The sequence below is a fragment of the Bombina bombina genome, chromosome 6 (assembly GCF_027579735.1).
Source record: "Bombina bombina isolate aBomBom1 chromosome 6, aBomBom1.pri, whole genome shotgun sequence".
Taxonomy (NCBI): domain Eukaryota; kingdom Metazoa; phylum Chordata; class Amphibia; order Anura; family Bombinatoridae; genus Bombina; species Bombina bombina.
The window spans coordinates 444,518,026-444,530,646 of record NC_069504.1 but is presented as its reverse complement, the minus strand read 5'-3'; the positions used below and the strand labels follow the sequence as shown (position 1 = coordinate 444,530,646).

At 37.2% G+C, this 12,621-nt stretch overlaps 1 protein-coding gene across 1 annotated transcript in view; it reads left to right on the top strand.

The window, feature by feature from the left end:
• Nucleotides 1–10,315, top strand: part of PCBD2 (pterin-4 alpha-carbinolamine dehydratase 2) — a 340,449-nt gene extending 330,134 nt beyond the window's left edge. The window contains exon 4 of the mRNA XM_053717205.1: nt 9,999–10,315. Coding sequence (XP_053573180.1) covers nt 9,999–10,091 — 93 coding nt within the window. The 3' untranslated portion in view covers nt 10,092–10,315. The remainder of the gene's footprint in view (nt 1–9,998) is intronic.
• The last annotated feature ends 2,306 nt before the right edge of the window (nt 10,316–12,621 follow it).

Genomic DNA, 12,621 nt, shown 5'->3' with positions numbered 1-12,621 from the left:
CCGCCCACTCTAATATTACCCCAGAATACTGAACTACTGACACCAGATGTGTTCAGGTAGCTCCCAGTATTGCATTGCTGCTCTAAAGATGTGCCTTTTTGTAACCAGCAGCCCTCTGTGGCTCCTGGGATGTTCTTTATGTGTTTAATCCCTTTGTGGTGGTTAAACACATAGCACTAAAGAGTCTATAGTGTCAAAATTGCTTGCTCTAATGAATTACAGCATGTTTCCTCTATAACAGCCTTTTAAACTTGCTTCAGCTAGAGCATGTCATGGATACACCCTTGAACAGTTACTTTCACTTTGCTGTGGATAGATGTCCCAGTTCTGTAGCATGTCCCATTTGAGGGACATTATAATATTAGGAGTTGTGTACTCTGTGATCAGAAATCTGGGACTTCTAGGGCTTCAACCCTCTGAGTCTGCCTGGTTGTAGATCAAATGAATGAGTAGCTTGAAGGGATATATGGATTCTAATAGGCCCACCAAGGTGCACAGTCAGCCTTGCATATAAGAAGTCCACTACCTCACTCTCTTCATAACTCTTTTATATTCTAAATTGCTTTGCCTCTTTTTCTCACTCGCTTCTTTATTCATTAGGCTTCTGACTTGTCCCTTTTCATTTACATTATAAGTTTGTAGCTTGTCTTTTTTTAGGGTTAGCTTATTCTCTCTCATTTTTCGTTTGGATAGTCCCCTTTTTATTTTATTACCAAGGCACATCTCACACATGTGTTATATATATATATATATATATATATATGTGTGTGTGGGTGGGTGTGTATATCTATCTATCTATATGTATGTGTTTGTGTGTGTGTGTGTATATATATATATATATATATATATGCCTACTTATCAAGCCGTCAACTTACTTGCATTCAACTGCACCAATATGCTCGCCTGACATCGCCTAACATTGCGGCTGCGGACCTGAATATGCTCTCCATATTAAACAAAAAAGCTGTGCACCAAGTACGGGGCGATGAGCAGCGGACTGTTGTTAACTAAACAGTCATCGATCTCGCTGCTATTCGGCTTTTTCACAGCTTTATTTATATCGTCACTAAACACAGCCACTATACTAAAATGTTTAACCCCTATCCCGCCGCTCCCGGACACCGCCACTACTAAATAAAGTTATTAACCCCTATCCCGCTGCTCCCCGACACCGCCGCAACTCTAATAAACTTATTAACCCCTATTCCGCCGCTCCCAGACCCCGCCGGAACTAACTTAGGCCTAGATTTAGAGTTGGGCGGTAGCCGTCAAAACCAGCGTTAGAGGCTCCTAACGCTGGTTTTTACCGCCCGCTGGTATTTGGAGTCAGTCAGGAAAGGGTCTAACGCTCACTTTGGAGCCGCGACTTTTCCATACCGCAGATCCCCCTACGCCATTTGCGTATCCTATCTTTTCAATGGGATCTTTCTAATGCCGGTATTTAGAGTCTTGGCTGAAGTGAGCGTTAGAAATCTAACGACAAAACTCCAGCCACAAAAAAAAAGTCAGTAGTTAAGAGCTTTTTGGGCTAACGCCAGTTTATAAAGCTCTTAACTACTGTGCTCTAAAGTACACTAACACCCATAAACTACCTATGTACCCCTAAACCGAGGTCCCCCCACATCGCCGCCACTCTATTACATTTTTTTAACCCCTAATCTGCCGCTCCGTACCCCGCCGCCAGCTACGTTATCCCTATGTACCCCTAATCTGCTGCCCCTAATATCGCCGACCACTATGTTATATTTATTAACCCCTAATCTGCCGTCCCCGCTATCGCTGACACCTGCATATTATTATTAACCCCTAATCTTCCGCTCTGTACACCGCCGCAACCTATATTATACCTATGTACCCCTAATCTGCTGCCCCTAACACCGCCGACCCCTATATTATATTTATTAACCCCTAATCTGCCCCCCACAACGTCGCCTCCACCTACCTACAATAATTAACCCCTAATCTGCCGACCGCATCTCACCGCTACTATAATAAAGTTATTAACCCCTAATCCGCCTCACTCCCGCCTCAATAACCCTATAAGAAATAGTATTAACCCCTAATCTGCCCTCCCTAACATCGCCGACACCTAACTTCAATTATTAACCCCTAATCTGCCGACCGGAGCTCGCCGCTACTATAATAAATGTATTAACCCCTAAAGCTAAGTCTAAACCTAACACTAACACCCCCCTAAGTTAAATATAATTTAAATCTAACAAAATAAATTAACTCTTATTAAATAAATTATTCCTATTTAAAGCTAAATACTTACCTGTAAAATAAACCCTAATATAGCTACAATATAACGAATAATTATATTGTAGCTATTTTAGGATTAATATTTATTTTACAGGCAACTTTGTAATTATTTTAACCAGGTACAATAGCTATTAAATAGTTAATAACTATTTAATAGCTAAAATAGTTAAAATAATAACAAAATTACCTGTAAAATAAATCCTAACCTAAATTACAATTAAACCTAACACTACACTATCATTAAATAAATTAAATACAATACCTACAATTACCTACAATTAAACCTAACACTACACTATCAATAAATTAAATTAAATACAATACCTACAAATAAATACAATTAAATAAACTAACTAAAGTACAAAAAATAAAAAAGAACTAAGTTACAAAAAATAAAAAAATATTTACAAACATTAGAAAAATATTACAACAATTTTAAACTAATTACACCTACTCTAAGCCCCCTAATAAAATAACAAAGACCCCCAAAATAAAAAAATGCCCTACCCTATTCTAAATTAAAAAAGTTCAAAGCTCTTTTACCTTACCAGCCCTGAAAAGGGCCCTTTGCGGGGCATGCCCCAAAGAATTCAGCTCTTTTGCCTGTAAAAAAAAACATACAATACCCCCCCACATTACAACCCACCACCCACATACCCCTAATCTAACCCAAACCCCCCTTAAATAAACCTAACACTAAGCCCCTGAAGATCTTCCTACCTTATCTTCACCATGCCAGGTTCACCGATCGGTCCTCCGAAGTCTTGATCCAAGCCTCCGAAATCGTCATCCAAGCCCAAGTGGGGGCTGGTGATCCATCATCCGGCTGAAGTCTTCTATCAAGCGGCGGCTGAAGAGGTCCAGAAGAGGCTCCAAAGTCTTCATCCTATCCGGGAAGAAGAGGAGATCCGGACCAGCAACCATCTTGATCCAAGTGGCAACTTCTATCTTCATCCGATGACGAACGGCTCCATCTTGAAGACCTCCGACGCGGATCCATCCTCTGAATGAAGGTTCCTGTAAGGGATGTCATCCAAGATGGCGTCCCTCGAATTCCGATTGGCTGATAGGATTCTATCAGCCAATCGGAATTAAGGTAGGAAAATTCTGATTGGCTGATGGAATCAGCCAATCAGATTCAAGTTCAATCCGATTGGCTGATTGGATTAGCCAATCAGATTGAGCTCGCATTCTATTGGCTGTAGGGCATTTTTTTATTTTGGGGGTCTTTGTTATTTTATTAGGGGGCTTAGAGTAGGTGTAATTAGTTTAAAGTTGTTGTAATATTTTTCTAATGTTTGTAAATATTTTTTTATTTTTTGTAACTTAGTTCTTTTTTATTTTTTGTACTTTAGTTAGTTTATTTAATTGTAGTTATTTGTAGGTATTGTATTTAATGTATTGATTGTGTTGTGTTAGGTTTAATTGTAGATAATTGTAGGTATTATATTTAATTTATTTATTTAATGATAGTGTAGTGTTAGGTTTAATTGTAACTTAGGTTAGGATTTATTTTACAGGTAATTTTGTTATTATTTTAACTATTTTAGCTATTAAATAGTTATTAACTATTTAATAGCTATTGTACCTGGTTAAAATAATTACAAAGTTGCCTGTAAAATAAATATTAATCCTAAAATAGCAACAATATAATTATTCGTTATATTGTAGCTATATTAGGGTTTATTTTACAGGTAAGTATTTAGCTTTAAATAGGAATAATTTATTTAATAAGAGTTAATTTATTTCGTTAGATTTAAATTATATTTAACTTAGGGGGGTGTTAGTGTTAGGGTTAGACTTAGCTTTAGGGGTTAATACATTTATTATAGTAGCGGCGAGCTCCGGTCGGCAGATTAGGGGTTAATAATTGAAGTTAGGTGTCGGCGATGTTAGGGAGGGCAGATTAGGGGTTAATACTATTTATTATAGGGTTAGTGAGGCGGGAGTGAGGCGGATTAGGGGTTAATAACTTTATTATAGTAGCGGTGAGATGCGGTCGGCAGATTAGGGGTTAATAAGTTTAGGTAGGTAGTGGCGACGTTGGGGGCGGCAGATTAGGGGTTAATAAATATAATATAGGGGTCGGCGGTGTTAGGGGCAGCAGATTAGGGGTACATAGGGATAATGTAGGTGGCGGCGGTGTACGGAGCGGCAGATTAGGGGTTAAAAATAATATGCAGGGGTCAGCGATAGCGGGGTCGGCAGATTAGGGGTTAATAAGTGTAAGGTTAGGGGTGTTTAGACTCGGGGTTCATGTTAGGGTGTTAGGTGCAGACTTAGGAAGTGTTTCCCCATAGGAAACAATGGGGCCGCGTTAGGAGCTGAACGCTGCTTTTTTGCAGGTGTTAGGTTTTTTTTCAGCTCAAACAGCCCCATTGTTTCCTATGGGGGAATCGTGCACGAGCACGTTTTTGAAGCTGGCCGCGTCCGTAAGCACCGCTGGTATCGAGAGTTGAAGTTGCGGTAAATATGCTATACGCTCGTTTTTTGGAGCCTAACGCAGCCCTTCTGTGAACTCTAAATACCAGCGGTATTTAAAAGGTGCGGCCAGAAAAAAGCACGTGTAGCTAACGCACCCCTTTGGCCGCAAAACTCTAAATCTAGGCGTAAATGTATTAACCCCTAAACCTCTGGCCCCCCACATCACTACCGCTTACTAAACCTATTAACCCCTAAACCGCCAGCCCCCCACATCGCTATAAACTAAATTAACCTATTAACCCTTAAACCTAACAACCCGCTAACTTTATATTAAATATTAACTCATCCCTATCGTATAATAAATTTTAACTTACCTTTAGATTTAAATTAAACTATATTAAACTAATAATTAATCTACCCTATTAGACTAAAATTACATTAAACTATATTAAACTAATAATAAACCTACCCTGTTATACTAAAATTACATTAACTACAAATTAAATTAACTATATTATATATTTAAAAACCTAACCCTACTCAAATAATTTAAATCTACTATTAAAAATTACAAAGTTACAAAAAACTAACAACTAAGTTGCACAAAATAACAAACACTAAGTTACAAAAAAAAATAAACACTAAGTTACACAAAATAAAAAATAAATTATCAAATATTTAAACTAATTACACCTAATCTAAGAGCCCTATGAAAAAAAAAAAAAAAAAAAAACCCTAGCCTACAATTAACTACCAATGTCCCTTAAAAGGGCCTTTTGCGGGGCATTGCCCCAAAGAAATCAGCTCTTGTACCTGTAAAAAAAAAAATACAAATGCCCCCCCAACAGTAAAACCCACCACCCACACAACCAACCCCCCAAATAAAAACCTTATCTAAAAAACCTAAGCTCCCCATTGCCTTGAAAAGGGCATTTGTATGGGCATTGCCCTTAAAAGGGCATTTAGCTCTTTTTCAAAAGCCCAAACCCTAATCTAAAATTAAAACCCACTCAATAAACCCTTAAAAAAGCCTAACGCTAACCCCCGAAGATCCACTTACAGTTTCTGAAGAGCCGACATCCATCCTCAACGAAGCGGCAGAAGTCCTCATCGAAGCCGGCAGAAGTCTTCATCCAAATGGGCCGACATCTTCATCCAACCAGGCAGAAGTCTTCATCCAGAAGGCATCTTCTTTCTTCATCCGGCACAGAGCGATCCATCTTCAAGACATCCAACGCGGAGCATCCTCTTCGTTCGACGTCTTCTTCATCAATAAATGTTCCTTTAAATGACGTCATCCCAAGATGGAATTAAGGTTGAAAAAATCCTATTGGCTGTTGCAATCAGCTAATGGGATTGAGCTTTCATCCTATTGGCTGATCCAAGAGTTGCAAGAGTTAGGGGCCGATTTATAATTGCGTCAATCTCAACACATTCGCTGCAGTCAATACGCTCGCCAGACATCGCTGCCGCGAATCTACATACAATGGCCTTATTTATTAAAAAGTCTGTCAAAAACACGCGCGTCAAGTACGGCGGGATGAGCATCGGACTGTTGATAAATAAGAGTCATCGATGTTGCAGATATTCAGTTTTTTTTCTAGCTTTATTTATACCATTTCATTACTGTCCATGAACAAGCACATTTCTCTAAAGCTAATCTTTTATTTTTCATCTGTTAATGTCCAAGAAATAGCTAGATTTATACCTGAACAAACAATAATATCTCATAGAAAGTTATTTTTCTATTTATTTGTTATACAACAAATCTGATATATGATATTTGTGTATTTGTATTTCTAGAAATCATCATGATATGCCATCTCATGATTTTTTATTTTTTTAAATGATTATTAATGCTAGAATTTGTACATATATCTGTGCACATACTTGTGTATATATATATATGTGTTATGTCATCTTTTGCAAACATATTTACATGTCCCTAAATTCCTTTTTTGTTGCAAACAATGTTGTTTTTCATATCTCTGTCTTTATTTATACCACTATATGTATATAGTGTAAATATATAATTATTCTGAAAAAGAATAATTGCAAAAATAACATGTAATTAGGGCATCATATGTATTTATTTGCAATCAATGGATATTTTAAGAGCTGGGCCAGTTTTCTTTCTGCGCCTGTGTAATCCTTCCTGATTGCAGTCTAGTTTGAAGCACCACACCTACACAGGTGTTAAAAAATGGGCTGGCATTTAAGATGACATTTCATAATGAAAATGAAGTTCAAGAGAAGGAAGAAAAACACTAAAAATAGCATGACAGTAAAGAGGTGATTTTAATTTCTGCTGTATCTGATTCATGACAGTTTAATGTTAGGTAGACTATCCCTTTGAGCTATCATCTTAAGATTATATTGAATCAAACAATCATTGTCAGAAATATTACAATGTGTGGCCTAATGTCATCATCAATGTTTATCTTTAATACTAATTTCACATATACAAACTTTCAAAGTATAATACACAATGTAACAAATGGCACTTACAAGTTCTGATGAGTGATCACTGACTCAAGTATAGAGCAATTTGATTCGTTAGTGATAGTAGAAAATGTATATTTCAATCAGACTGGCTGATTTCATTAATCAAGTGATTATGCATTTACCAGTAATAAGTTGTGGAAAACTTTACCAGTTTGTGGGTTGTTTAGGAGTTTGAGTATTGCGTCAAATTTGGTGCGAAAAGTATTGCATCAAATTTGGTGCAAAGTGGAGAGTGGGACTTTTATTACATGCGTTAAACATGGTGCAAATAGATTTATCCAAAAAAAGGAAGTTGGCTATATTATGCAATGTATTTATTTCATTTTTATCTCTTTATCTACTATTGCACCAAATTTGGAGCAATAATAGTGTCCCCTAGCTGTGTAACGAGAGACAAAGATGTAACATAATCAATAAATAGTAATGTATTTATGTAACCCTTTGGCTGCTAAGCCATTTCCTACCTGGGTGCTAATATTTTCTTTTGATTTTTTTATTTTTGAAATTTTTTATTTTTTTATTTTTTTACAGACCCCAAAACTTACACTGTTGGAAAGGTTAGGCGATTACCTTTCCAACAGTGGGTCTTGGTGGGGGTCTGTAGCTGCTTAGATGCCTGAGATACAGGCTTCTAAGCAGCATGCCCCCTCCTCCTATACTTAACATTGTTAAGTATAAATAAAGTTGCGCAGTGACGTCATCACGTAATTGCGCGTGACGTCACCGCGCATCATGTGAAGCCCCGGCGATGCCTGTCACTCTACAGGCACGATCGCGAGGTAGCAGCAGTAAGGAGCCCCCAGATCTCCCTCAAGGTGGGAGAGTGCTCATGACGGCTCTGAGCCGTCATTAGCACCAGAGTGAGAAACTCTCTGACGGCTCAGAGCCGTCATTAGCACTCAAAGGGTTAATTTGTATCCCTATATCTACTAGTGCACCAAATTTGGAGCAATACTTCGCACCAAATTTGGAGCAATACTATTGTCCCCTAGCTTTGTAATGAGAGACAAAGATGTAACATAATCCATAAGTAGGGTAACATTTACCTAATTTACTTTTATTATCTAATATGTCTCATTGTCTTGCAGCATCGAACATTACCTTTCTGTGTTTTCAGATTCTATTTGATTTCTATGGCATTCGCGGCCTCAAGGGTGGCGGTTTAAACGATAGGTACGCTGCGTCAGAATAGACGTGAGCGTACCTGTTGAATGTTTGATAAATTGGCAAGAGGGTCAAATAGAGTTGAATGTGACGGCGGATGATCAGTATTCCGCTTGAATAACGCAAGCATTGATCTGCGTCGGATTGATATCCCGGGAGCGTATATTACGTCACTCATTTCAACATTTGATGATCTTGACGCTTTAACTACGGCGGATCAACTTTATGTCTAATTTGACGTGAAATTCCAGCGTATTATCAGTTGAAGCCTTGATAAATCAGCCCCTTAGTCTGCAACCACACATGTAAGAAGCAGGCTCTGCTTATTATCCTAGGTGACAGCGAGAAATCACCTCAAACTCGCTTGTTCAGGGTGGGTGACAGGACCCTGCTGTCATGTAATTGGTTGCCCCAGAGCATTGGGTAGCGTTCTGCAGTCTTAAATTTTGCCAAGTCGGGATTGCAAGTGAACAGTTTCTCTGCTTGAGAACATTTCCATCTACAGCTTGATACATTTTCCTGTTAGACATGCAAGCATCAGTCAAGGTATAATGGGGAAAAAGAAAAGAGGTTATCCTATTTTATGTATTGTCACCACTGTTTTGTTCATTATGTAGACCCACCACTGATTTTCTGTGTTGTGCAGAACCACCACTTTGGTACATTAAGTCATTCAGATTAGCAGTTAGGAATTTGATGTGGTAACGGAAAACTATTTTCTCTATCAGTATAGATGAAATAGTTATTTAGAGCTACTTAACCCATCACTTAACCCATAACCCATGTTGTTAAGAAGCAGTTATGGTAAAGCATATCATTTCTTTGGAGGGAGGGTGGCAGCAAGGTGCCAAAACTCCTAGCTTCGGTCCTTATACGATTAATTTGAAACTTGATCCCCCCCTTTAAATTAATATTTTGAGTCAAAATCATGGACCTTATTTGTTAAATTAAAGGGACATATATTTCCAAAAAGAAAATGCCCCGATAAGAGCTTTTTATTATTGCACTGTTGGTTAAATATAACTGTGTTTTATCCCTACCAATCGGTTAAACACATAGTTAACGTCTATTGTAAGGCAGTAATGCACTACTGGAACCTTAGCTCCCAGTACTGCATTTCTGCTACTAACCCTACCTAAGTATGCTTTTTAACAAGGTATACCAAGAGAAAGGTCTCTTAAAAATGCATGCTTTATCTGAACCATGATTTTGTATATTCATATTTCACAATGATGTTTGCATGCATGTTTAAAAATGTCTATTTAAAGCTTTGTAATTTGGATTTAATATGATTTACACATGTAGAAAGATCTAAACAAGTTTTACAGAACTCATGAAAATAAATCTTTTTCCACCAGAGCTTTTCTAGAACTAGTGAAGGTTATGCATTACAGTGTGGGCTGGGAGAAAGGTTTTAAGTTATTGTGTTTCAAAGAGCTTGCCATATTCTTAAACAAGCATTTTTCTTGTATTATGTGTAAGGCAGTGCTGCAATTAAAAGTCCTACCCAACCACATAACAGCGTGACTGTGACTTGATTACTTTATAGTTTTGTGACTAAAAGCATGCTGATTGTTTTTGTTCACAAATACCACATGGATATTATAATAATTGTTGTATATGTTTTTTATTTTTCATTACAGGTACAAATCACACTGACTACTCATGACTGCGCAAGATTGACCAAAAAAGATGTGAAACTTGCATTTTTTATTGAAAAAGCCGCTTCTGCATAGGATTTTAAAATCTGAATGTCTCTTCTCCTGGCTGTTGTGCTAGGTGTAATAATAGACTGATAAACTGTTTCCCAAGAACACATCAATATTCTGCAGTACAATCTTCTAACAGTTTCACTGAACTTAACCTCAGTAATAATCTAATAAAAAAAACATTTAACAACGTGACAGCAACTAATGTAATACTTATCTGGCTAATTTGAAAATAAAGAATTATTAATTAATATGGTGAATTTTATTATCATTTAATAAAGTGGGAACATATTTCACTGTTATGACAATATGCACAATCTATATATAAGTCCACCCTTTAACATATACACAGTGCACTGTGATGGGGAGGAGGACCATTAATTTGTTACCAGACCATGTTCTGTACAACATTATCTTATGTTACAAGACATATTTCTGCAGTATAAAATTCTCTTCTGAAAGTGATCTGTTTTGGACATGATATTGCCTTTATAACAAGGCCTCACTGCAGCCTTACAAACATCTTTTAATCTAGGCCCCTATCTTTATGCTACGTAAAGGGACATTATACACTAGATTTTTCTTTGCATAAATGTTTTGTAGATGACACATTTATATAGCCCATCTAGGTGTGTTTTTGTAAAAATGTATAGTTTTGCTTATTTTTAAAAACCATTGTGCTCATTTTCAGACTCTTAACCAAGCCCCTACGTTTTAGAGGTATACTGATGTATACAGACTTCATACTGCTTCTGTTTGTATAATGGGTCTTTTCAAATGCAGGGGAGGGGGGTTCTGCTATCAGCCCCTTTTAGTGGGTGTCCCAGGCTTATCCCATTAACATTGTTAAATTGGGAGCTTTTAATTAAGTTTTTAAAAGGTTTTACACTGGATTTTTATATCAGTTTCTATGCATATTATTCTTTATAGTAGTGTCTATTACATGCAGCTAATTTGAAAATTGGTGTACACTGCCCCTTTCATTTCAGTTAATTAAAGAATTAATCTCACTTGTTATAACTCGGAACATTTTGGAATCCAAATGTAAAAGCAAGCCCTAAGTAAGGATATTGGTTTAGAGCAGAGGTCGACAACCTGTGAAATGTGTGCTGAGTGTGGCATTCTAACTCCTTTTTAACAGCACTTGGAGTGGGGCAATGATGCCTTACCCTCATTTTCGCTTCCCTCACACAAGCACCATGCGCAGTATTCAAGAAACTGCACGCTACATGCTAGGGAAACCAAAGCAACAACCGGCAAGGCTTGGGGGACGGTTAGGGGCTGACAGAGGAACCATAGGGCCAGATGACTAAGGCTTGAGGTTTGGTATGCCTATAGAGTGAAAGAGGGGCTGTAGGGCCAAGGAGTTGATTTGATGTGGATATGTGGCTAATATAATGGCTGCAGAGCCAGGAGTCCAATATGATGTTCAGTCTTTATTATTGTACTTGTATTGTATATTATTTTTAAATTACACAATTATACAAAAGCTAAGGCTGGCACACATGGTCACAAGATAGTATTGTATACCGCTCATAAAAGGCTGCCAACCCCTGGTTTACAGCTTGCATATGTTTGCATGTTACATGCATCTAAGAAGTTAGATCATTATTTTGGTTATTGATATATATTGTGTATTTAATTGGGAGAATTTTCATACTAGAATTATTAAAATTGCCTGTCCTTTCCATCTGATTGGCTGCCTTGTTCAAGTTTATTTTTTTTATCTGTTCAATCAAAGAAGGACATATGTTTCCTATAATTATCACATCCTGTTTTTCTTTGTCTTTAAGCTATACATTTTTGTATAAACAATTTGTTTATAAATTTTCATTAACATGACACTTAAATAAGGTAAATTATTTCATGACACAGTTTTTCAGCCAAAACTGAAATGCACATGAGTATAATACACGTATTAGGTAAAATGCAAGTAAAAACTAGAACTGTTCCTATGCAAGTGTTTACTGTGCATAGTAGCATTTGGAGCATATCTAGATATGTGCTGCATACAAGCATATTTGCTCAGAGATCCAACAGTGGCTTGTATCATGTAAAGTGAATCACTGCTGACAAACACCTTACAGCTCTCTGAGCAGACATGCAATTCGAAACGCTGGTGCATGTAGCATATCCTTAAACAGAAAAAGCTCTCACTGAAATAAATGTATTGCAAAAATGCTTCTATTCTAAACTAAAATATGCTGATGTGCACTTTAAATTAGTCTAGAATGTCCCTTTAAACAATTACTAAAAAATACTTACAATAAAATAAGAGTAAATATAATGTGATCATGTTTTAGCGATGATGAAAGTAAAGATATTCAATTCATTTCAACAGCTATTGATGTCCTGGAATATCCACCACCATCTGTATTCTTTCTCAATAGAATATGTGTGTGACATGGTCCGATGCCAGCCTAATGAAAAGTAAGAGAAGTGTGGCGCAAAACTACAGACTCACTGCCCCTTCCAAATATCTCCTTTCCAAAGATAAAAGCAATCAATCAAACAAAGTGTGGATGGGCGCTAAAAGCGGAGTCAAACCAGTCAAATA